The sequence below is a fragment of the Furipterus horrens genome, unplaced genomic scaffold (assembly GCF_987537825.1).
Source record: "Furipterus horrens unplaced genomic scaffold, mFurHor1.1.pri manual_scaffold_11, whole genome shotgun sequence".
Taxonomy (NCBI): Eukaryota; Metazoa; Chordata; class Mammalia; order Chiroptera; family Furipteridae; genus Furipterus; species Furipterus horrens.
The window spans coordinates 54879542-54905717 of NW_028327181.1; the positions used below are offsets into that span (position 1 = coordinate 54879542).

Sequence of the window (26176 nt, forward strand, 5' to 3'; positions counted from 1 at the left end):
CACACATTCCAGAAGTCAGGCGCCCCCTCAAGGAGCACCCACTGCAGGGATGCAGGGCCACAGGCTCCCGCTCTCCTGAGGCAGGGTCTGGGGGCGCCCCTGCCCACATCATAACTCCCATGTCCCTTGATATCTCATTTATTTTTTCCGTTTTTTTCTTCTCAAAGGTGGTTTTTGGGGGGATAAGTGGGGGACTCCACTGTGGGCCCCCTGCCTTCCACATGCCCCCCACCTTTTTTCTTTGCTGGTTTGCATGAGTGGAAGGTCTAATTCTGGCTTTTTTTTTTTTCCCCTGGGATTTTTTTTTTTCGGGGGGGGAAAGGGGAGGGATGGGTCTAGGGAGTGGGAATGTGGGAGGGAGGGTGGGGGGCAGGGGTTGGGGATTGGGTGTCCAGGGGAAGATTGGAAATGCTGCCGCCTTCTGCAATTTATTTATTTTTTTCTTTTGAGAGAGTGAAAGGAAGAGACAGATACTTGAAACCTGGTGTGTGGCCTGATTATTTGGGACCTGGGTGAGGAGGGAGATAGGGTGGGGGCATACTGACACATCTGGTAAAGTCAGATCCTTCTCTACACTGCCCTCCCTCCCAGAGAGGACAGAGGGGTCTGAGGGGGCCCTGGAGGAGACCTGCAAATCAAGGGTGCACAGTCCATAGTGAGGAATGGCCCTGGAGGGGCTGGAGCTCTGTCCAAGGTCACTGACAGACCCAGAAAGAGGACAGACCTGGCACAGCTCCCTGAAAGCTTGGCTCAGCCCTAATCACTCCCCTGGGCTGTCTGGTCCTGTCAGGCAGCATGACAGTCTGTAGCGGAAGATAGAGAGGAAACTGTCCATGTCCACGGAGCTGTGGACAGAGTTGAGCTCTGGCGATCTCTACAGAGGTGTGGTGATAAGAAATGCTGTGTAAGAATTTATTCATTGGGTTTCTTTATGCCTCATCCCTATAAGAAAGATTTGAAGCAGTTTTACAAATACGTAATAAGGGTAGGAAAATAGAACTTAATACCAAAGACAAAAATAGGAGAAGCAGTTGCTATAGCTATGAGAATAAAGATGATAACTGAGCTTCCTGGTAGACCAGGAAAAAAAGAAAATGGCCCATTACCTATTATATTTCATACACACACACACACACATTATTATTAGATATAAAGACAAAATTTTACTCCTAGGGAGTCAGATTTTCCTGGCCCTAAGTCCAAATGGAAGCTCCTCAAATACAGCTATGCAGAGCAGTGGTTCCGGCTTTCCTTGCCACCGTTCAGTTTGACAGGCTCCCACCATGAAGGCCTCAGCTGCAGCATAAATGAGCCACTGCTGGTACCAGCTGTGATACTGCCACTTCCTCCCTCTGATCCAGGGGCCTCACAGGGGAAGGCTGAAGCAAAGGGTACTAAGAGTTGCAATGGTCAAGTCCTGAACAGTGCAGAAAGGCAAGTTTTTGTTTTTTTAAAAAATATTCATCACTTTCTTTTTTCCTTTTTTTAGAGAGAGGGGAGGGAGGGAGAAAGAGAGGGAGAGAAATATCAATGTAGTGGTTGCTTCTCTCTCACACCCAACTGGGGACCTGGCCCGCAACCCAGGCATGCGCCCTGACTGGGAATCACACTGGCAACCCTTTGGTTCACAGGCTGGCGCTCAATCCACTGAGTCACACCAGCCAGGGCAATATTCATCACTTCTTTAAAAAAAGGATTTTAGTTATTTATTTTTAGAGAGAGAGGAAGGGAGAGAGAGAAACATCAATGTTTGGTTGCCCCTTGCACCTCCAACAGGGGACCTGGCCTGCAATCCAGGCATGTGCCCTGACTGGGAATTGAACCAGTTGACCCTTTGCTTTGCAGGCCGGCGCTCAACCCACTGAACCACACCAGCCAGGGAAGAAGAGCAGTATTTATAGCCACTCCTGACAAAAGTTGAGGGTTGGATGAAAAAGACACATACCCCCAGGGGCACTGATTCTGGGGAGGGCATGGCTGCCTCAACCTGAAGTGATTCGAGGACCGAGGCAGAGCTCTCTGGGGATGTGTCACTTACTCCAGTGGCCCTCTCTATGGATTGTCCCACACAGTTTCCTTGCAGTAGTCTGTGCCACAGGACCCAGTCCTGGGGATGGGACCCAGGGTCTGCATTTCAGGAAACCTCCCAGGTGATTCTAATGTGTTGCTGGGTGGAGAAGCTCTGCTTCTCAGGGTGTTTTTCAAATAATCCTCTTGCCTTGGTTCTGTGTAGGGGCAGACTTGCGGCTGAGCTGCTGTTCTCTACCATTAGCTGAAGGAGAAATCTGAGCTGAGGAAGGTGCATCTGCTCTAAGGGACTCAGGAGATTTCATTGAGAAGGAGTCAAATTATCTAGGTTTGCATGCATTATTTTTTAGATTAAAAAGTAATACACGCCCCTTACAAAAATTCAAATAAATATAGAAGTACAGATGACTTAAAAAAGAACAAAACAAAAAAATTCTTGCCCTGGGTGAGTAGTTCAGTAGATTGAAGCATCATCCTTGTACACCAAAAGGTTGTGGGTTTGATCCCTGGTCAGGGCACATACCTAGGTTGCAGGTTTGATTCCCAATGACTCGCATGGGCAGCAACCCATCGCTTGATGCTTCTCTCTCTATGTCTTTCTCCCTTACTCTTTCCATCTCATTCCACAAAGTCCTCAGAGGGAAGCACGTTAGCGGTTTGTCCCTGGCTGTGTATGGAAGCCAGGTGTGTGAAAGGATAGGTGCACCGGGTTCCAAACTGACTGGGGTTCAAATTCTGGCTCTGCGACCCCTCCACCCCCACTTGTTTCAACAAATACCTACTTGGCTATTCCTTGGTGCCAGGTAGTGTTTTAAGTGCTGGGAATGCAATGTCCCCGCCTTCTGGGAAGTTGGGGTCCATCCACTGGGGGTGACAGACACAGGAAGTAAAGGAATGCAGATAATGTAAGATAATGATGGTGCTTTTAGCAAAGACAGTGACTGCTGGGTATGTGTCCTTGCTAAGCTTAGACAGGGTGGTCACGGAGGCCTCTTCTTGGAGGAATATTGGAGTTGAGACTTGAATGATGAGGAAGCCCAGGGTCTGGGCGTGCGACAGGTAGAGAAATAGCAAGATAGGAAGAAGTTTGGATTGTCGGTGGACAGAAGGAGGAAGAGGGTGCGGCGGGGTAGGGGAGGGAGATTAATAGTAACTGGATGAGAGAAGTAAACGAGGCCTGAGGGCTTTATGTGGATTTTTAAAATAGTGCCATAAAAAGCCCTGTTGGAGGCTATAGGAAGGGAGCAACCGGGTTCCCCCTCCATGCCGGAGAAGGTCCGGTAGGGGGCAGTAGAGAGCCAGTCCCGAGGTGGTTGGGAGGTTAGCGTGAGAGATGTGGCGTCACTGAATGGAAGTGGGCGAAGAGCTTAACGACTCCGAACCTCATTTTTCTTAGCTGTAAAGTGCGAGTAATAACTACTCACCTCCCAGGATGCCTGTGAGGAGTAAGGGGGATAATTCATGTAAAGCCTTTGGTACCCTCCCTGACACACTTGAAATGGTAACGACTTTTGCCATTGGCCTCATAGTCTTAGTTACTGGGTAAACTTGCAAGTTAAATAAAACCCAGAAACATTTGGAGTTTTAAGTTTTTCTAAAAATTTCACCCTCTAAATGGAAGTAGGAAAGAGGAGCAGAGAGGGTCCTGGGCACAGAATCTTGGCTGTCCCAATACTGGAAAGTAGGGGTGTGTCCAGGACAGAGACAGTGGAGCTGGGAGGAGAGAGCAGGAGGGAGAAGGAGGCTGCCGGGGACAGGGCCGCGGGGAGTGGAGTCTGAAGCCCTGAGTGGCTTGTTTGCGTTCCCGTTTTGAAGTTGTTAGTCATGGTCATCTCTTCCTGCTAGCCCTGGGGAGCCCCCTTGTCCCGCTGCCAGTACTGGCACTGAGCCTTCCAGCCCAAGTGGACCTCCTATAGCATCTCCTGCTTCACTCGCACCCAAGCCCTGCTCAGCCTCTTCTAGATTTGGGGAACCATAGGTCATCCTCTTCGGAAAGGAATCACTGAGAGCCCCTCATTTTCTCACTTAACCTTGATGATAACTCCCTGAGATGAGCATTAAGCCTACTTTCCAGATGTGGGGAAGGTGAACTCAGCTCTGATAGTGGCCGTCAGGCTTTTTCTGCTGTACTCCTAGCCTTTCACCCCTGCACATCCTTCCCGGGGCCTCCAGCACCTTCCCTGCTCAGCATCCCCGCGCTCTCACTCTCTACAGCCTCTTCGATGTTCACCAGCTGCCCAGGCGTCTCCCACCTGAAAATCACTTCTCTCTCCCTGACACACTGATAGCAGGCCCACCTCTCTCTCTCCTGGGCAGTCCTTAACCTGGTACTGGAGCCCCTTGAAGATGACTTCCTCTTCCAGTGTGTATGCCTGGCTCTTTTTTCTGCTTGTCCCACCTGCAGGACTCTGTCCTGGCTGCTTTCTTCCCACTGTGCCCTCTCACTGGGTGGAGGTCCTCACGGGCACTTGACCACACCTGGGCCATACCCAACTCTGCCTTCCGTGTCTCCAGCCCAGAAATCTCTGTGGATTCCAGAGCCGTTTCCATCAGCCTTCTGGAACCTCCCTGGTCAGGTGCACTGTTGTCTTCCCCTTGCCCCATCCCCTCCTCTCTCACTGCATGTTCAGCAGCCCCCAGAGCCACTCCATTCCTCTGCTAAGTTCTGCCTAAGCGGCCTTCCCTGTCGGGCCTCAAGCCTCACAGTTTCTCCCTGAGACCAGCCCAGCAGCCTCCAGACCGGGCTCCCTTTCTCTCAGTGGCCCACCTTGGACCTGTCACTCATCCCAAAGCCCAGCCATTGTTCAGCTTACAGATGGGACTTCACCACCACCCTGCCTGCAACTCTTCATGAACCCTGTAGTCTGTAGTCATTCTTTAACTTTGTTGTTCAGGGGCCCATCAGTGAAATGTTTTTGGGTGCCTGTCCCCCAGTATATACTCACTCACCTAATAATTCTATACCTGTTGTGGTAGCCAGCCTTCAAGATGGTTCCTGATCATTCTCACCCCCTGGTATTTACACTCCTGTGTCATTTCCTTCCACATTGAGTAGGCTGACTGTGTAGCCACCAGGATATTGTGGAAATTAGGGAGCGTTTCTTCTTGGGCGAGGTCATAAGAGAAATTGCAGTTTCCACCTTGTGCTCTCGAATCGGTCTCTTGGGGGGAAGCCAGCTGCCATGTTGTGAAGACACTCAAGCAGCCCTGGGGAGAGGCCCATGGGCTGAGGGGAGCTGAGGCCTCCCGCCAACAGCCAGCATGAACTTGCCAGCCATATATCACCTTGGAAGGTGGTCCTCCAGCCTCTGTCAAGTCTTCCAGCAACTTCCTGACAGCAGCCTCATGAGAGACTCTGAGTCAGAAACCACTGGCTAATCTGCACCCAGATTCTTGACCCTCAGGAACTGAGTGAGATGATAAACAGCCCTTGTTTCAAGTTGCTAAGTTTTGGAGCAATCATTTTGAAGTAATAGATTACTAATACCCACAGATCACTGTACACATCTATTATGTACTTTATATAATAAAATTTATTCCCAAGTAGAAATCTAAAGGAAAGGGATTAAGATATATAAATAAGGCTCTGATGTTTTCCTGCCACACTATAAATGATCTTGTGATTCCCTGGGGTGCATGTCCCCTGCTTTGGAGAATTCTGTGCTTTTGACTGACATTCCAGACGTCTCACCCTGAGATTCAGGGCCCATCTCAGGGTGGCTCAAGCTACCATTCTGGCCATTTCTCTTCTGCTACTGTTTCCTCTCCCCAGAGTCACCTGTTTATTCCCATTGATAAATTTCTACCAAGACAATATTACAGACCTCCTCCAGGGACCCCTTCTCAATTGCCCTGGAGGTGGGGTTCCAGGGTTGGAGCCCAGCCTCTCTGTGTGAATTGCTCACTGCACATGGTCCTCATCCTACAAGGGATGCACTCAGAGGGCACAGGATTGCTCTGTATGAACTGTGGCAGGAAGAGTTCTAAAAGTGGCCCCGCTGGCCCTGGCCAGGTAACTCAGTTGGTTAGAGTGCTGTCCCAATACACCAAGGTTCCAGGTTTGACCCCCAGTCAGGGCACATACAGAATCAACCAATGAATGCATAAACAAGTGGAACAACAGATCGATGTCTCTCTCGCTCTAAAACCAATAAATAAAAAAGAATTTTAAAAACTGCCCCCAAGATTCCACACTGTCATCTTGGAACTGGTGAATATGATGAGCTATCACTCTAATAGTTATGTTATGTACAGTTAATTTTATATATGATGGTATATATAGCAGGGCCTTGAATAATGTTTCATTCAATGTCATTTTGTTATAACATTGATGAGATGCAGTAGGAGTCTAACTCTTGTTTACATCAATGAGCCTATGGTAAAATTTGTTTCATTATACATATTTCATTTAAAGTCACAGAACCTATCAATGATGTCAAGTGAGGACTTTACTGTGTATATATATGTTGTGTACACAGTTGGCCTTAAGACAGAAAGATTATTCAGGTGGATCTAATATAATCACAGGAGCCCCTTTATTATTTTATTTTAAGATTTTATTTATTTATTTATTTTTAGAGAGAGGAGAGGGGAGAGAGGGGAAGAGAGGAAGGAAGAGAGGGAGAGAAACATCAGTGTATGGTTGCCTCTCATGCACCCCCAAGTGGAGCCCTGGCCTGCAACCCAGGCATGTGCCCTGACTGGGAGTCGAACTGGCAACTCTTTGGTTCGCAGGGCAGCGCTCAATCCACTGGACCACCCTAGCCAGGGCACAGAAGCCCCTTTAAAAGTACAGAGGAAGTCAGAGAGATTTGAAGCATGAGAAGGAGTCCGGTCACTGTTGCTGACTTTGAAGATGCAGGAGCCATGTGAGAAGGAATGCGGAGGCCTCTGGGAGCAGAGGGTGAGCCCTGGTGGACAGCCAGGAAGAAAACGGGGACCTCAATCCTACAGCTGCAAAAATTGGATTCTGTAAACAACCTCAATGGGTTTGGAAGTAGATTCTTCTCCTTTGCCTCCAGAAATGAATATAGCCCTGCCAGCACCTGGACCTTGGCTCTGTGACCACGAGTAGAGAATCCCATTGGACTTCTGCCCTACAGAATTGTGAGCTAATGAGTGGGTGTTGTTTTAAGGCACTAAGTTTGTGGTAAGTTGTAATTTAGCCATAGAAAAAGCATACAAGAGGCTTTGTCCCTGTATACCTTGCACAACTCAAGGTACATATTCTTCTTTTTTTTTTTAAGCCAATTGGGATTTTTTAAAAAAGATTTTTAAAATTTATTTTTAGAGAGAGGGGAAGGGAGGGAGAAAGAGAGGGAGAGAAACATCAATGTGTAGTTGCCTCTCACATGCCCCCAACAGGAGACCTGGCCCACAACCCAGGCATGTGCCCTGGCTGGGAATCGAACTGGTGACACTTTGGTTTGCAGGCTGGTGGCGCTTAATCCACTGAGCCACACTAGCCAAGGCAAGGTACATATTCTTAAAGGAATAAATGTGAAGGGTGGATGAGTTCTCAGAGTGCATAGATCCACCACCATTGTGGCATAAGTTTGTTTTTCACAAAACTAGGATTCTCTCTAATATTTTAGAGAGGGTCTTCTTGTAAATTAGCAGCTGGATGTTCCACATCATTTGTCTGGCTTTCTTCACAGTATTTTATAACCTTGGGCCTTTTCGTATTCTAAAGTTACTGGCTTTGGGGGATGTTTTCAGCACTGGTCCAAGAAGTGCTCCCTAATTAATGGGTTGGGGAGCGTGGTTCTGGGCACTGCTTTCTGCGTACGTGTACAGTTTTCTGCAGTTTCACAACTGCACACACCCGTGCAAAGCTGAACATTTCCGTAACCCCAGAACCCCCCTGTGCTCCCTTCCAGTCACTACTCCTGCAGGGGTAAACACTATTCTGCCCCAAACGACATAGGTTTATTTGCCTGAATAAACCAGGTTGTAAGTGATAATATCAGATAATGTTAAAGCAACAGCCCAATAGTCACCAAAATTATTGGCCTTTTCAAGACACAGGCAAACAAGGGTGTAGCCAAGGGTGATGCAAGGGAATGTCTCCTAATGAAAAACCCTCTTAATTGAAGTCTAGCATTTTCATGAAATAATTGTAAGAGGATTGCATGACTTCACATTTGGGGCCTAAAGTGAGACTGATAAAGATCTATAATATTGCCCAATTTCTAGTTTCGCACACTTTAAATTTATATACTCGTCTCTTAACACAACCCTATCTGAATCCCCCACCCACACAGAGCTGTGAGAATCTATGTTTTAGTATCTCTGGGACCTCAGAGGACCCCAAGGAAGCTGGGGCCTAGGCTCAGGTGCCAGGGTCACAGGCCCAGGTTGGGCAAGAGCAGAGAACAACGGATCCCTCTGATCTTGGTCAGGGATATTTGGAGGCACCAACAATTCTGGGAATTCAGAGTCAGGAAGTGACAGAGGGAGGGGCAGAGGGAAATCATTGAACTGCACCCCAGGGCCTCTGGGCTCCCCTCCCAAACCATGCAATGGTGAGTGAGGTGGCCAGCATGTGGAGTTGAGGGGGACCACTAGGAGACTCCCCCTCCCTGGAGAGTAAAGCAGAGGCAACCCATCCCCACCCCCTGCCTCTACCCCCACACATCTGAGTTCCAAATCCATTTCAACCTCTGTTTAAGTCCAAAGTCTCTGGCACTGGAGATGCCAGGTCCAGCACGCTAGGAACACACACACAAGCAGACACGCGTACGCGCAGTGCTCAGGGCCCTCGTATGGACCCTGCCCCTTCCTCCCCCATTGTCCAGGGTTGTCTGCACACCCCACTTCTCCAGGCTTCAGCTTCCTTCTTAGCCTGGGATCTACACAGCATTGAGGGATCCAGGAGTCACCCTCAAGACCACCAGCAAGTAAAAGGGGAAGAAAAGCAGGGGGACTCACTGGGGTGGGTTGGGCGATGGGTGGAGGGGACCAGCTGTCAGGAGGGGAGGAGCTGGGTGGAGAAACCTCAGAGGATGGATTTGGGTGACAGGCCTGGGCGGGAACAAGGGAAAGAAGAAAGGTCTCCATGTAGCCACCGATCACTTAGAAAGGGACGGGACCCCACACACCAACTCTGCTCAGACCCAATCTCAATCCTAATGCCAGTCTTGACTAGTCCCAGGTCCAGCCAGCCCTAACATGACAAAGGAGTATCAAGATTTTCAGCATCTGGACAATGAGGAGAATGACCACCAGCTCAGACAAGGTGAAGGGACACCTCTTCCTATTTCTGAAAGGCGAGCATTAGGTGGCTCTGGCTTCCTTGTCTCGGCTCCTCCTTCTTTCTCTGACTCCAGAGTCTGTCTCTAGGTCTGCCCCTGTCACAAGAACATAGCGTCCGAGTTGTCCTCTTAGGGGAGGTGTAAAGTGTCGGGCTGGAGTCCCTTTCTTGGTGGTGGGTACCCAAAGCTTCTGCATGCCTCCTGACCCTTGTCATGTCACCCACTTTGCAGGATCTTGGGGAGGGGGTGGGCCCTCCTTTCTTTTCCCAGCACCTGTGAGCCTTTGGTTGTGTGTGTGTGTGCGCGTGCGCACGGGAGCACGCATGCACGTGTTGTTGGGGTTTGGGCGATCATTTTGGTCAAGGAGTAAGATTTCTGTGAAGAGGCTGAGGGATTTCTGATTGGAGGAAAGATGAGGCCCCCCTACATCAGAAACAGAACCCTATTTTTTCTCATGTAAGGAGGGGTGTTGTTTGGGCTGAATGAAATCCAGTTCTTGGGGGTGGGAGTGGGCAGTGCCCTTTGATGGGGAAAGGGGTTGCAGGGAAGGGGAGAATGGAAGGGAGGCTCCTCACATTCCAGCTCCCGGGGATAGAGCTCCCTGGGTGGAAGCAGCTTGAGGGACCTGAAGTCTGGCTACTCCACCTTCTCATCCTGCACCCAGCCAAACAGCAGTGAGATTCATGGAGACAGAAAGAAACCGCTTTCTCTTGCCCCGCCTTCAGGGAGGAGCACCTATTCCCCTGCTGTCCCCCACTACGCCCTTCCCTCCAGCTCACGAACTCATTCATCCTCAAGGCTCTGATGAGGTTCATTAGCTGCACTGACACAATTAGGCCACTAGGTGTCAGCAAAGGCCCAGAGCCTGGGTAGAGCTAGGGCGGGTCAAAACTTTGCTTCCCTCTGTAAGTAACCCTCTTCCCCACTTCCAGGTGCCTCTGGCCCCTCAGAGTCACCTATTGCTCATCTTTCTTAGTTTATGTGATTCCTCCTAGTCTCCCGGAGAAGTCTTAGCCTGCTCTCCTCCTAGGACCCCAGAGCAGCCCCAGACTCTCCTATGTCCCCGAGACCCTGATGCCCTCTCCTTTTGCAGGGCCGCCTCCTCCCCGACCACTACTTCAGAGGCTCTGCTCCGGACCCTGCCTCCTCCTGCTCTCCCTGGGCCTCAGTCTCCTGCTGCTGGTGGTTGTCTGCGTGATCGGATCCCAGAGTGGGTGTCCCAGGGGTGGGCAGGGAAGGGAGGGGGCTTGGTGGGAGCGGTGTGGGGGGGAGTGCTGGTAGCTGTGAGAGTGGACACAGCCCTCTCATTTCGTCTAATCCGCATTGTCTCCGGCCCAGACTCCAAGCTGCGCGAGGAGATGCAAGGCCTGAGAGAGACAGTCAGCAACTTCACAGCGAGCATAGAGGCCAAGGTCCACGACCTGCGCACCCAGGGTGAGGGGGCTGGGGCTGAGCTGGGCAGTTGTGGGATGCCAGGGATGTTGGGACACTGAGCAAGCTTCTCCTCCAGGAGGAGGTGTGGGCAGAAAAATGAAGTCCCTGGAGTCCCAGATGGAGAAACAGCAGCAGGACCTGAGTCAAGGTCAGAGCTGGGGCGTGGGTGCCAGTGTGTATGTGTGGAATACAGGGGTTTCCCAGACCAAACCAAGAGGTCTGGACAGCCATCTTTTCTCCTGCAATTCTCAAATGTTTTACTGACAGCAATTTTTATTTCTCCCCAAAACCAAGGGGTCTTGTGGCAAGGGCATCTGTGATTGATCTTCAGTCCTGTGTACAGATACAAACCCTTCCCAACCCCCAGTGTTCACATTGACCTTTCCCTCCTCACTCTCATCCTTCCCCCTCCCCCGCCCCCTCTCTCCCCAGATCACTCCAGCTTGCTGCTCCATGTAAAGATCTTTGTTTCTGACCTGCGAAGCCTGAGCTGCCAGCTGGCCATCCTCCAGGGCAATGGTGAGGAGGCAGGAATGCCCCAGCAACGCTTTTCTGCCTGTTTCCCCCCCTGGCAGAGCCTCAGCCCCTCCACCTTCCCTCTGCACCCCTCCCTTGCCCAGGCTCTGAAAAGGCCTGCTGCCCTGTTAACTGGATGCAGCACGAAGGCAGCTGCTACTGGTTCTCTCGCACTGGGAAGTCCTGGCCTGAGGCCGAGAAGTACTGCCAGCTGGAGAACGCGCACCTTGTGGTGGTCGGCTCCTTGGAGGAGCAGGTGAGGGCTGGGAGGGCTCATCTGGGAGTCTTACTATTCTACAGAGAGGTCACCATCCTCTTCTCTCCCCAGAGATTTATTCAGCACCACATGGGCCCTGTGAACACCTGGATGGGCCTCACTGACCAACATGGTCCCTGGACATGGGTGGATGGGACAGACTATGAGAGCAGCTTCAAGTGAGTGTGTGTGCTCTGTACTCTGTCCCTTCGGCCTGGGTCCTGCTGTCCCAGCTGGGTGGGTCCAAGGGCAAGAGGGGCTCCTCAGCTTGGCTGAGCGTTGGCCTCCTGGTGCCCAATCTGTCCCTTCTTAGGAACTGGAGACCAGAGCAGCCGGACGACTGGTATGGGCACGGGCTTGGCGGAGGCGAGGACTGTGCCCATTTCACAGATGATGGCCGCTGGAATGATGACGTCTGCCGGAGGCCCTACCGCTGGGTCTGCGAGACGAAGCTGGACAGGGGCAGCAAGGAGCCTTCTCTCCCTTAATTTATTTCCTCAATGCCTTCACCTGTTGAAGGGTCCTTGTTTGGGGACCCTCCTATCTGGGGGTCTCCTGCATATTTTGGGGGATTTTCATGTAGGATTTTAAGGGAAGGGGAGAGGATGGTGTCTGAGGAATGACAATGATGTTCAACAGGGTGGGTAGATTGAAACCATGCCACTTTCTGCAGTTTGTGGGTTGTAATTGTCAACTTTTTTTTAGAGTAAAAGGAAGAAAAATTATGAAACATTCTGCGTTGACTGGTTATGAGGATTAGGAAGGGGAGTGGGCTTGTTAGCAATAGGACAGGCAGCAGGGCATCAGGAAAACTGTATGGGCTTTGGGCCAAATGGCAGATTCATTATTTACGTGTGTGATTTAGGGCACATTAACTCTGCTCTCTGAGTCTCAGCGGGAAAACAGCGTTGTTATTGGGACCATCCTCCTTCCAGAAACCCCTCAGAAGAGAACCACCCCTTTGTGTGGAGTGCTCACAGAGCTTCAGATGAAACTCCCTGGTGTCTGTTGTGTGCAGTACAGTGAAGAGAAGCAACATCCATAGGCAACAGATACAATGAATCAAAGTTGAACCCCAAGAAAGAGTCACCAAATACACGAGGAAAACCAGTTCCACAGAAGGGAAAACCCTAGGTAAATAGAATCCACAACCCAGGATAGGAGTTAACAGGACACATAGATCAAGACTTTACAGACACAGGTTCATCAACAAAAACTGACAAAATGTTGGCCACAAATAAGTCCCCAGCTAGTTCTAAAAAGGAGGAATACTCTGACCACAATAAAACATTTAGACATGAACACAAAAGTAGAGCCAAAAAGGATCTACAACATACACATTTCTCACCATCTTTCTAGATAATTTTAGGAGAAAATCAAAGTAAACTCAAGTGAATTAGAAATGAACAAGGAGAGCACCATATACTGAGGTTATGGGATGGTCTAAAGCAGTTCCCAGGAGGAGCTGTACAGAGACTTTAGCACATTTATTAAAATGATAAGAAAGGCTGAATTGAAATAAGCCAAATTTTAACTCAAAGAACTTCAAAAAGAATAACAAAATCAACTCCCAAAAGAGGAGAAAGGGATTTTTTTTTTCAAAACCAAAAATTAATGAACTAGAACCTGAAAATGTAGATATGACCAATAAAAGAAAAACCCTATTCTTGGAAAAGGTGAATAAAATAAATATGAAGGAGAGAAAAGGAAATGCAGGCTCGTGATGTTAGATACGAGAAAGGTCAGAGAAGTACAGATAGCGGGCATATAATCACAGAACTCTTCTGGATCTGAAACTGCAGCGTTTAGATGGTGTTTCTCCACCATTGTTGTAATTTTAGTTTACTTCCTTAGAAACAGAGCTTATTATACCTTCCAAACTTATTAAGAGGAAGAATGAAGAAAAAAAATGTTAATCTAAAGAAAAGCAGGAAATATGAGAAAAAGAAATAAAATTGGTAGATAACGAAAGGCACAAAGAGGTTAGTGCTGAATCCAGATCTATTGCTGATTACATTAAATGCAAAAGAGTAAATTATTTTGTTAAAAGAAAAGAACATCCCAACAGAATAAAAAATAAAATCCAACCATATGCCCAAGAGGCACATCTAAAACAGAGAGGTTGTAAGCAAGAGCATGAAAATATATGTTAAGCAAACTCTAACCAAAACAATGATCATATAAAGTATAGTTTATAACAAAAAGTGTTATTAGAAATAAAGAGGGTGTCTTCCTAATGATAAAAGATTTTTTTAAAGGTATATTTTATTGATTATATTGTTACAATAGTTCCAATTTTTTCCCCTTTGCTCCCCTCTGCCCAGCACCACCCCTCCCCCAGCAATACCCCCATCCCCAGTCCATGCCCATGGGTCATACATACAAGTTCTCTGGCTTCACCCTTTTCTATATTATTCTTAGAAAAAAAATTTGTTGGGAAGCACTGCATCTGCCTTCCAGTCTAAATGATAGCTTTGCTGGATAGAGTAATCTTGGTTATAGGTCCTTGCTTTTCATCACATTGAATACTTCTTGCCAGTCCCTTCTTGCCTGCAAAGTTTCTTCTGAGAAATCAGCTGATAGTCTTATAGGCACCCCTTTGTAGGTAACTCTCTTCTTTTTTCTTGCTGCTTTTAATATTCTCTCTTTATCTTGAACCTTTGGCATTTTAATTATGATGTGTCTTGGTGTGGTCCTCCTTGGGTCTAGCTTGTTTGGGACTCTCTTTGCTTCCTGGACTTCTATGTCTATTTCCTTCACCAAATTTGAGAAGTTTTCCTTCATTATTTTTTCACATAAGCTTTCAATTTCTTGCTCTTCCTCTTCTTCTGGTACCCCTATAATTCGGATGTTGGCATGTTTAAAGTTGTCCCAGAGGTTCCTAAGCCTCTCCTCATTTTTTTTTCCAATTCTTGTTTCCTCATTCTGTAGTGGTTGACTGTTTTTTCCTTCCTTATGTTCCAAATCATTGATTTGAACCCCGGTTTTCTTCCCTTCACCATTGGTTTTGTGTGGGTTTTTCTTTATTTTATTTAGCATAGCCTTCACTTCTTCCCTTATGCGTTTGTCATACTCAAGCATATCTGTCAAGCCTGTGAGCATCTTTATCACCAGTGTTTTGAATTCTGCATCTGTTAGGTTGTCTATCTCCTCATCACTTAGTTCTCCCACTGGAACCTTGATCCATTCCCCCTTTTGGGCCATACTTCTCTCACTCCTCATTCTGACAGGCTCCTGTGTTTGTTTGCCTCCACGTCTCAGGTAGAGCTGTCGCTCCTGTTACGTTGTAAAGGGCGGAGCCTTAGGGATTCGTCAGTACAAAGTGACCCATTTCAACATGTTGTGGCGCTGTGTGTGGGGGAGGGGTCAGAGGGAACAATGTCACTTGCTCAGCACTTGCCCCTTTTCCAGGTACTTCTCCCACTTTTGTATGAGAGTGGTGCCTCTCTAGCTGTTGTCCTGGCCGTCATTCCCAGAGTGGGTGGGTCTGCAGATGTTCTAGGACTGTGGGGGCCCTTTAAACAAGCTGACTCTCAGTTTCATCCTCCGCCCCAACCCCGACTGGTTTGCACAGTCAGAAGCAATGAGAATTGATTTTCCCTGGTGCTGGGACTGTGAGCTGCTCGGTCTCGTCAGGAGCTAGGAATGCTCCCCAGGTGTCCCTCCCCACTTTTTAAAATATGTGACTGTGCTTTCCGCTGGCCTGCTGATGCTGCCACTGCTGCCACCACCACACCGTGTCCTTGCAGCCCCAACTCTGCCCCTCCTACCTGTCTGGATGAGTATTTCTTCTTTATATCTTTGTTTGCTGGACTTCCATGCAGTTTGATTTTCTGGAACTTCTGGTTGTGTCTAGTTTTGAGGTAGTTGTATTCCTTCTTAGTTGTGGAGGGAGACCCAGTGTGTCTGTCTAGGCTTCCATTTTGGCTGGAAGTCTTGTAATCTATATTTCAAAGATTCTCTCTTTATCTTTAACCTTTGGCATTTTAATAATGATGTGTCTTGGCATGAGCCTCTTTTCATCCATCTTGTTTGGAACTCTGTGCTTCCCGGGCTTGCATGTCTGTTTCCTTCACCAAATTAAGGAAGATTTCTTTCATTATTTTTTTCAAATAGATTTCCAATTTTTTGCTCTTTCTCTTCTTCTGGCACCCCTGTGATGTAAATGTTGGACTGCTTGAATTTGTCCCAGAGGCTGCTTACACTATCTCATTATTTTTTATTCTTTTTTCTTCTTGTTTTTCTGATTGGTTGTTTTTTGCTTCCTTATGTTCCAAATCATTGATTTCATTCTCACGTTCATCCACTCTACTGTTGTTTCTCTGTAAATTGTTCTCTATGTTAATTAGTGTATTTTTCATTGCTAATTGAATCTTTTTTATGCTGTCGAGGTCCTAAGTTCTCTGAGCATCCTTAGAACCAGTGTTTTGAACTCGGCATCTGATAGATTGCTTATCTCCCTTTTGTTTATTTCTTTTTCTGGAGTTTCGATCTGTTATTTCATTTGGGCCTTGTTTCTTTGTCTCCTCATTTTGGCAGCCTCCCTGTGTTTGTTTGTTTCTATGTACTAGGTGCTGCTGCTATGACTCCCTGTCTTGGTAATGTGACCTAATGTAGTGGATGTTCTCTAGGTTCCAGTGGCACAGCCTCCCCCATCACCCAAGCTGGGTATTCAAGGTGTGCCTTCTTGTGGGCTGAATATACCCTCGCCTTGTAGTTGAGAACTTGATTGCTGTTGATAGGTCAATGGAAGGGATTTATCTGGGCCAGTCAGCTACAAAGGATGGCTGTGACCACAGACCAACCTCTGCCCTCCATGGAGGATCAGCTGTGCAGGGGCAGAGTGGTGGTGCTTGGATGTGGTCTGTAGCTGTCCACTGGGTGCACAGGCTCTGGGGTTTCCCAGGTGCCACAGGCCAAGGTCAGCCCCCACCTGTGTTTTCCCCAGGCCCACCCTGTCTGAGCTGTAAAGCAAATCTAAGATAGCTGCTACTTGTTCTGGGCTTGGAGATTCCCAGATAAAGCCAAGCTGTGAATCTAGGCTGGCTGGTGCTAGTGCTGGGCCTGGGGCCACTTAGCAAGAGGGTATAGGAGCTGGGGGCTCACTGAGGCTGAGTGTTGTTTGTTTGATAGGATTTAGGAAGTTGTAAAGCATGAGCCAAGACCAGCCATTCATATGGAAAAGTATCTTGGGTAGGCCCTTTAATTTTGTGGGACTGAGTCTCTGGGGATCTCCAGGGCAGGGCAACCAGAGTTAACCATGTTGATGGAGTCTCAGATATGGCACCAGCCTGCCGGCTCTGTGGTTCTGTGGGGGAAGGGTTCAGAAAAGGGACAATGGTCTGTGCTTGTCTTTCTGTCCCTCAGTTCTCACCCTGATGCTAGACACTTCAGTTCCTCCTCTTATGTCACTGGTGTCTTTCAAGATGCTAGCCTGGTGCTGGAGCTCAGAGGGAGTGAATCTGAGGAAGTCCATGTGTGGGTTCTTTAAGAGGAACTTCTTGGGACTCCAGAAATTTCTTCTAATAACTCAATCACCACTGTTTTTTTTCTGCAGCTGGAAGTTATGGGGACTTATCTTCCTGGCACTGGAACCCTCGGCTGGGGGTCCTGGTGTGGGGCTGGGACTCCTCATTTCTGAGATGTCCCTCCTGAATTTTTATCCACTGCACATGGGTGAGGGACCAGTCCATTCTATATCTGTGCCCCTCCTACCAGTCTGGATGGATGTGGTTTCTTTAATTCCATAGTTGTCAGACTTCCATTCAACTAGATTTCTGGTGGTTCTGAGTGATAGCTGTTCTATATTTTAGTTGTAATTTTGATGTGGCTGTGAAAAGGATGTGAGCCGTGTTTACCTATGCTGCCATCTTGACTGGAGGTCTCGCCATGGCCATTTGCTTACACATTGCTTGCAACTGCTTTCTATAAGCAGAGTTGAGTAGTTGCGACAAAGCTGGCAAATATTTGCTATGTGGCCCTTTACAGGAAATGTTTGTGATTCCTGTGTAGAGAAGAGGGGAGAATAGATATTGGGGTCAATTAGAAGTCTCCCCACACTGTTGTTACTGCTGTGGCTTAACATTGTCCTGGGCTTCCTGGGGAAACTGCACAGATAAGAAAAGGCACCAGAGTGTAAGGGTTCGAAAGGAAGAGGTAAAGTAATATGATATCTACACAGAAAATCAACACCATCAACAACTAGAGCCAATACGAGGTTTTAGGTGTATCAGGCAGCTGTCAGCAGTTTAATGTTTAAAGAATATATAAGAAAAAATTAAAATTATTTCCAAATTAATACATAAATTCAATCCAATAAAACATAAATTTCAGTTGGATTTTAAAAATCAACTTTATTTTAAAAATATACATAACAAATAAAAGTCCGCGGATGGGATGAGGGGGAGAACAAAAACTGGAAGAAAGGAAAAAAAGACATTAGAATGTATTACAAAGCCATATTTATAACAAAAGTACAGAGACAATACAATAACAGACAAATAGAACAATGTTTTGGAATAGGGAGCTCAAAGACAGAACCACGCATATGTAGGAACTTAATATGCAATTACAGGGCACCTCAGATGGGTGGAGGAAGGACAATATTGGGAAAACTGACTCTCCATGTGAAAAAAGAACTCCATGCAAAAATTCCATCACATACAAAGGTGGTCTGGGTAGAGTCAAGACCTAAATATAAAAGGTAAAATTATAAAAGTATTAAGAGAAAAAGAAGAAAGAATATTTTCACCTAGGAGTACAGAAACACTTTTAAAATAAGGTCTCCAAAACACAAAAAAACAAAAAACAAAAAATATTAAGATTGCATGAAAATGGAAGATTTCAGCTCAATGACAATGTATCAGCCAGGGTCTCTGCAAGAAACAGAGGACATACATGAAACGGGTAATTGGAGAATATTTAATAAAGAGATGATTTATGCAAGTGTGAGCAGGAATTTGGAAGCCACAGGGCAGAAACCAAGGTAACCCTGCGGTGGGAGCTGTTAGCACCTCCAGGAATCCAGGGAGAGAGAAAGCTTTGTGGAGAGGGTCTTCTGACAGGAGCTGGGACTCTGACAACCTGTCGTGACTTCAGGTTACAGGAGGCAGCTAGCCCACAGCTTCTCTGGAGGGAGGGAGCTGGGGGAGTCACTATCCTTACTTCACTCTTTCTCCCTCTGACTCCCTACTAGCGCTGGAAGCCAGATGGCAAGGAGGGCTGTGGTGCGGCCATACAGCTCTGCCTTCAAGGCACTGGATGTGGAGGGACAAATGGAAGACACCCAGCACAGAAAGAGTCCAGAGACAAAGAAACGCATAGGAAATCTGTTTAGAGAATAGCGAAGTATATAAACAGGTAGTTCACAGAACAGGAAGCCCGGGGGTCCATGTGCATATGAAGACATGTTTATAATCACTAGTAATGAGAGAAATCCAATTTAAAACATCACTGAGCCATCTCCTTACATCCATCTGACTGACAAAAATTAGAGAGGAAGTCAAATTCTGGCAAGGATGTAGGGGAAATGAGAACCTTATGCACCGCTGATGGGAGTATGAGGTGGAGTAGCCATTATGCAAGGTGTTTAGCGGAACTAGGATATACATGTGCCAGGATCCTTGTCATCCGACTTCTGCTATACATGCCAGAGAAGTTCTCACACTGGTCCTTTATGGGACACTGTGAAGATGCGCACTGCGGTGCCATTTGGGAAGCAGGAACTGGAGGCCCCCTAGGTGCTTGCTGACACCAGAACGTGGTGAGTGTGCCTGATGGACTACTGTCCAGCATTCAGGAACAGTGACTATGGTAAAGCCACTGTGGAAAACAGCATGGAGGGTCCTCAAAAATTAAAACCAGAACTGCAGTATGATTCAGCGATCCCACCTGTGGGTAGATATCCAAAGGAAATGTAATCAGTGTGTCGAAGAGTTATCTGCACCCCCATGTTGGTTGCAGCATTATTCACAATGGCCTAGGTATGGAATCAGCCTAGCTGTCTGTTTATGGATGAATGAATACATAAAATGTGATATATACAGTGGTACCTCGGTACTCATCATTAATTCATTCTGACAAGTGGCGAGCAAGTGACAATTGATGAAGCATTTTCTCTTGCCAGGTGGCATCGTGACTCAAACAAGTTCTAGAGTGGTGAGCAAGCACCGAGTGCTGAAACATCCTTTCTCATCAAAATGTGATGAGGGCCAGGTTTGACAGGTTCTGAAGCCAATGAGTATCGAGCTACCACTGTATATGTATGAATATTATCCAGTCATAGAAGAAGAAAATTCTTCCATTTTCAACAACATGGATGAACCTGGAGGGCAGTATGCTCAGTGAAATAAGCCAGTCAGAGAAAGACAAATACTGTATGATCTCACTTATACGTGGAATCTAAAAAAGTCACCCTCAAGAACCAGAGAGTAGAGTGGTGGTTGCTGGGGCCTGGGGGTGAGAGAAATGGAGAGATGTTGATCAAAGGGCACAAAGTGTCAGTTGTGCAGGAAGGAGTCCTGGGTATCTGTCTAAGGTATGGTGTGATGATGATAATAACACTGTATAGCATACTTGAAATTTGTGGAGAGAGTAAATCTTAAGTGTTCTCACCACACACCAAAAAAATAGTAACTGTGTGAGGAATTAACTTGATTATGGTGATCATTTTACAAGTATGTGTATATTAAATCATGTTGTACCTCTTAAAAACCACATTGTACAGCCTAACCATATACAATGTTTTAAAAAAGATTTTATTTATTTATTTTTAGAAAGAGGGGAAGGGAGGGAGAAAGAGACGGAGAGAAACATCGATGTGTGGTTGCCTCTCACATGTCCTCAACTGATGACCTGGCCAGCAACCCAGGCATGTGCCCTGATCCAGAATTGAATCAGCAACACTTTGGTTCACAGGATGGTGTTCAATCCACTGAGCCACTCCAGCCAGGGCAAACATACACAATTTTTATTTGTACATCATACCTCAGTAAAGCTAGGAAAAAAAAAAAAAAAACAACTAAGTGTATTGAACAGAAAAAGAAAGGAAAGAGTGACTATGTGTATACACAACAATATGGAAAGAGTTGAAACCAATGTTGAACGAAAAAAGTAAAAAACAGAATGCACAATAACATTGATAAAAACCAACAGCCTACACACAACAGTGCCACACATTTTCAAGAATCTGCTCAAGTGGTTGCTTAAGGAAGGGAGGAGAATATGATGTGCAACCAGCATGAAGGGGAAACATCAAAATGAGAGAGGCCCCTTGAACAGACCGGGGCTGAAAGCGCGCCTTCTCTGAGGAGTGGGAGACAAGAAAGACGTCTCTGTGCCTGTGCGCCTCCACCCACAGGGTCCTTAACAGGGAGTGCTGAGAAGCAGTCCGCGGGGCCGGCCCAGAGAAGAAGGGGAATCATCACTTGGACTACTTGGGGGGGTCAATCCAGAGTGAAAAATAAGAATAAAAAAGTGAGGAGAGGTCAATTTTAAGGATTGCAGATGGTCGGTGTCTCCATTGTGCTGCCGTGGGGGCTGGACAGCATCACCCGTGAAAGGCTTTTGTCAGACTACACTTCCAGCGCAAACTACCAGTTTCGAGGGCATTCAGTGGGAAGAGGAACACGCGCATAGAGGACGTGAGAGTCGTTACCTGGCATGTTCAACAAAGAAATGACAAGGAAAAGGGGGGAGGGGCATTTTTCTAGACTAAAAGAGCCTTACAAGACCAGGACAGACATTGTGGGGACTTTGGATCCTGATTTGAATAAACCAAATGTAAAAAGACATTATGGGAAAATCATGTAAATTTGAATACTTACTGGATAAGGCATTAATGCCAATTACTTTTGGTATGATAATAGCATTGTAGTTAAGTTAAAAGATTCTCTGTTTTAGAGATACGTGCTGCTACAGTATATCTATCTGGCATTTGCTCTGGAATAACTCAGCAGGGAGGTGTGGGGGAGGTGGGACGCGTGTAGAGGGAACAAAATGCGGTATGTCGATAATTGTCAAAGCAAGTGATGGGTACGCGGGTGCTCAACATACTGTTTTCTCACGTTTGGCACTTGTTCTGTTCACTAGCGCTGAATCGGAAACTGCGGGGCTTAGTGGAACATAGGACACATGTGGCTCCTGCTTGAGACGGGACGCTGTCCGCTGGACGCTGTCTGAGTCCTGGTAGATATGTCTGCTCTGCTGTGGTTGAAATCAGGCAGGTCAAGGGGGTGTGACATGGGCACCATACGTTTCCACTGCAAGCCCCGTACCCCAAGTCCAGAAAGAAGGATGAAGATGCCCGGTAGCGACCAGTGCATAAAACACCTAGGGATGAGCTTAAGAGCTGTGTAAGATGTACATGAAAACAGCTGTGAAACTCTAAGGAAGGTCATAAAAAGAACTGAATATAGCTGACTTATTCTTGGCTAGGGAGTTCTAATAAGTGCAATGATGTGAACTTTCGCCACATTAATATATAAATCCAAGGTTATCCGATCAAAATTCCTATGTGATGTTTTCCTGGAATTTGACAACACGAGTCTAAATTTACCTGGAAGAATAAACATGTGAGACTAGCCAGCAGAAAAATTTAAAAAGAACAATAATCTGCCCTGACCAGTGTGGCTCCGTTGGTTGGGTGTCATCTTGCAAAGTGAAAAATTGATGGTTCGATTTCTGACTGGGACACATACCTGGGTTGTGGTTCGTCCCCAGTCTGGGCACATGCGAGAGGCAACCAATGGAAATGTCTCTCTCGTAGCTATTTCCCTCCCTACGGAATACAGCTTCTTTAGTGAAAGGCTTGTCTTTGCCCTAAGCAAGCCGTGTCCATTGTTTCTGTGTATCTAGGCTAATACCTCTTTTCAGACCCCTCTTTCTAAAGGGTGACCACCATCAAGAGGACATAATCTCATTAATTATCCTGTAATATGATCCCCGCCTTGCTTTCTCCCATATTCATGTAATCTTCCTTAGTTCCCTCCTTAATTCTCCCTAATTCTAAATGCATAAAAGAAGCTGCAAATTTATTCTTGAAAGTGTTTTTCTCAGTCCCTTGGTATTGCTTCCAAGTACATGCTCTGTTTGACTCAAATGCTTATAAAAATTCTCTACAGGTTTGGACGTTTCTTAAGTCAACAGGAGCAAAAGGTCAACCGGCAGCTTTTAACTTTGATCTGGATTTTGTAGCCCTCCTTCCCAACTCTTTCTCCCCTCTGCGCTTGAAGGTTTTCTTGCCAGGAATGACCGTTCTGCCTTCCCACCACGTTGCATAGCAGGGTTGTACTTTCTGCTTTTATGGAGCAAAAGAGAACAACTCACAGGTCTAAAATACAAAAGTAGCCCTTTAAAATTCAATCTAGTTTACAATAACATTTTTTGATCTAACAAGTGGATTTTTTCCCCCCTTTGGAAAATGTTTAGAAACATAATAAAAAGATAATCCAATGTGCCTTAAGAAGGGGATGTTTCTCAGTTGAACAATGTAGTTTATTGTTCAAGGGAGGCACTAAATCCTCAAACAGGTCATTTAGGTACACCGATTAATTGTATTTTTATTGCAAACAGTTAAGGACCTCAAAGTAAAGGGTCGTGTTCCCAGCGACGGAATAAAAACTAGGTTTGTTTTAGGAACAAACAAACTCTTTGTTATTGGCACTTTCTGGGTTTGGGGGTGTGGAAAGCTCAGTTAAAAACAAATCAACCTGTTATAAACACTTAACACATAAATTCTGCACCAGAGGTAAAACCTACCCGGATGCTAAAAACAAATCTATCATGTTCCTAATGTGGAAATTTGTAATTGTAATTTTTATTAGTAATTAGCTGTGTTTAAGAAAAAGGGCATTGCTCTTGCTGGGTGGCTTAATTGGTTAGAGTATCGTCCCAGGCACCAAAAGGGTGTGGGTTCGATTTCTGCTCAGGGCACGTGCCTAGGCTGAGAGTTTGATCCTCAGTTGAGGCCCAAATGGGAGGCAACCAACTGGTCTCTCTCTCTCTCTCAAATCAATGAATATATCCTTGGGTGAGGAATTTTAAAAAATGACTTTGAATTGGATGGATTACCACGTTTGTTTTGGGTATTCTGCTTTGCTTTTTAATCAGCCATGTACCAGCAACTGTTCCACAAGCCCATTAGCACTCAAGAATAAAAACAAACACAGGACCAGATAAGACTCTCCTACTAACCCAACTCGATCCATTTCCTCAATACAATTTTAAAACCACGTGGCCAGTGGTTTTAAAGAGGAGCCTGGTGTCTGTGTGTGCGCATGCACACGTGCACATGACACAACTTGTCTAAATACTCAATTCCCTTTTAAGGAACAGATATATAATAAAAATCTAAAAGAAACTGTATTAGTCTTGGCTGGTGTGGCTCAGTTGGTTGGGGATTGTCCCACAGACCGAAAGGGCATGGGTTTTGTCCCTGGTCAGGGCACATGCCTGGGTTGTGGGTTCAGTCCCCAGTAAGGGTGTGTACAAAGGGCAGCCAATGGATGTTTCTTTCTCACATTGATGTTTCTCTTCCTCCCTTCCCCCTCCCTAAAATCAATAAGCATGTTCTCTGGGTGAGGATTAAAACAAACAAATAAATAAAAGAATCCACATTAGAAATGCAGAGAGGTCAGCAAAACAAGAGGATTCTTTCATTCCAAAAAACCAAACCAACGTAAAGGAAGAAAGAATGCAATGGATACCTGTGTGCCAAAGTTTACGACCTGGACTGGGACAAGTTTTGAGGAAAATGGGGGGCTTGGGGGATGAGAAAGAGAGCTAGCCAGTATGTGGCCTGCGAACTGCAACAATGCAATCTCCATTTTGAACACTGCGCCCTTTTCCTCTGGTAAATCTAGTTTTTTTGTCACTTGATGTGCCATCAAATTTCCCCCCTGTTGTGGGGAGGTGGGGGTGAGTGAGACCAAAGAGAGTGAGAATGGGAGGAGGTTAGAGGAGGTAGGGGAGGAGTCTGCAGCCACTGGGCTGGGTGGGAACCTGGAGCACGGCTCTACAGATGTACAGCGAAGTCTGAGAAGAAGAAGAAGGGGGAGGGGGAGGAGGAGGAGAAGAAGAACACCTATTGAGAAGGGCTCCTGGTGGCTAACTGGACTCACAAAAAGCAGAGCCTAGCAGCCAATTCTGCACTGGGGTCTCTCATACAAACTGTGCTTTGTAGGGAAACTTCTGCCCTGGACTGCCTGCCTCTGCAGAGCTAAACTGCCTGCCTGTACTGTGTTTCTGTCCACTGAGCCAGCTCTTTTACAGGTTTCTGTCTTGGAGGATGAGGTGAAAGATGGTGGTATAACAGGTGGACATACAGCAGTTGGGAAGGATGAATTGTTTTGGGCGTCTTTTGTTGGTGAGCATAAAGCAACCAGAAGGCTTCTGGTTCAGTGGAAATGCCTACTAAGTAGAGGGGCAGACAGTTAGTTTTCTGATTTTTTCTGACGTTCCTGAGAAATGTGTATATAAACTGAATAGCTAAGTTGTTGCTGAGGGAAGAGGGCAAAGCTAAAGGTAAAGATTCAAAGTCATCCACAGAGTTAGGGGTTGAAATTGAACCTCAGGAATTTAATAGCTTCTTTTAAACACATGTAACTCATGTAGTTTAAGGATTCTCACTGTTTAAAAAAAAATGGTCATAGAAGTATACAGGATAAGATGTGAAAATCCCACCCAACCCTTTCTACCACTCCTGTTACCATTTTGGTGTGTGTCTATCCTTCCAGTCTCTCTCTCTCTCTCTTTCTCTTTTTTTTTTGCATTTTCCCCTAATGAGGTAATACTTTATTCCTTGCTCAGTGATTTGTGCTTTTCCTTATCAAATGTCTATGAATTGTTTTTATATTAGTCCCTCTGATTTCTAATTGCCCTCATCCTTCTAACACGTGGAGAGATTTCCACAGAAGGCATTGGGCTACAGCTTCAGTGTGACCTGGCATAAGGTTTCTTTATATTTATTTGCTGATAATAATAAAAAATTGCCATTTTTCTGTTGAATTCTTCTTTTTTTTTTCTCATTGATTTGTCGAAGGAGTCATATTAGACATGAGTGCTTTTTGAAAAAAATGCATTCAGAGTAAGTAGCTGGCATTACCTAGCCGAGATAAGTTCAGGTTCCGAGGAGATGCCTCATGGTTTGTGCCATGGGCCCCACATTATGTCTTTATTAATTGTGCAAAGTGGGAAGGTGTTAGCTGTGGAAATTAGAAAGCTGGTACTTTCTGCATTTGAATAATCCCCACATGGTTGCCCTATTCGAGGTTATGAGCTGTGTCTCTTCATAGAAATTTCCAAGGAAACTCTATTTATTATATTGAAGAAGATATATGGAAGTCACACCATTGGGCCGAGAAACTGTGAGTATATTCTCTCCAGAAATGAATTTTAAAAACTAACTGCATTGTAAGATCCTTCCTGATCCAGAATTTTGAGGTCAGTAGCTCTAGAAAAGGTATTTCTCACCCTGTATCCCAAATCAACCTCTACTGATTGTAATTCTGTGTTTATTTTGAAAATTAAATATGGCAGGCCCTCTTTAAAATACGTAAGAGTCAGTTGAAACTTACTTTCCATTATAACAAGTAATACATTATTATATTCTCGATATATAAAAATGAAATTACAGGTATAGCGTAAATCCTGCTTGTGCCCTCATTGCCCACCCTTAAGGTAACCCCTACTT

At 46.1% G+C, this 26176-nt stretch overlaps 1 protein-coding gene across 2 annotated transcripts; it reads left to right on the forward strand.

The window, feature by feature from the left end:
- The first annotated feature begins 8742 nt into the window (after nt 1–8742).
- Nucleotides 8743–12217, forward strand: LOC149997716 (asialoglycoprotein receptor 1-like). Of its 2 annotated transcripts, none has more exons than XM_090292070.1 (9): nt 8743–8927; nt 9166–9265; nt 10375–10491; nt 10620–10715; nt 10792–10863; nt 11148–11234; nt 11336–11487; nt 11560–11666; nt 11801–12217. In XM_090292070.1, exons 2-9 carry the CDS (start codon nt 9199–9201, stop codon nt 11973–11975), a joined length of 873 nt encoding a protein of 290 aa, XP_090148196.1. In that variant the 5' UTR covers nt 8743–8927; nt 9166–9198; the 3' UTR covers nt 11976–12217. The 2 variants fall into 2 exon arrangements, with proteins under 2 accessions (XP_090148196.1, XP_090148197.1); XM_090292071.1 differs by having other exon boundaries at nt 9176–9265.
- The last annotated feature ends 13959 nt before the right edge of the window (nt 12218–26176 follow it).

What these genes read in the sequence shown, in the direction of transcription:
- LOC149997716 (XM_090292070.1), top strand. Translation starts at nt 9,199, where the DNA reads ATGACAAAGGAGTATCAAGATTTTCAGCATCTGGACAATGAGGAGAAT. An exon ending in CCACGACCTGCGCACCCAGG is followed by an intron (nt 10,716 to 10,791) that starts GTGAGGGGGCTG and finishes CTTCTCCTCCAG; the next exon opens with GAGGAGGTGTGGGCAGAAAA. An exon ending in TCGGCTCCTTGGAGGAGCAG is followed by an intron (nt 11,488 to 11,559) that starts GTGAGGGCTGGG and finishes TTCTCTCCCCAG; the next exon opens with AGATTTATTCAGCACCACAT.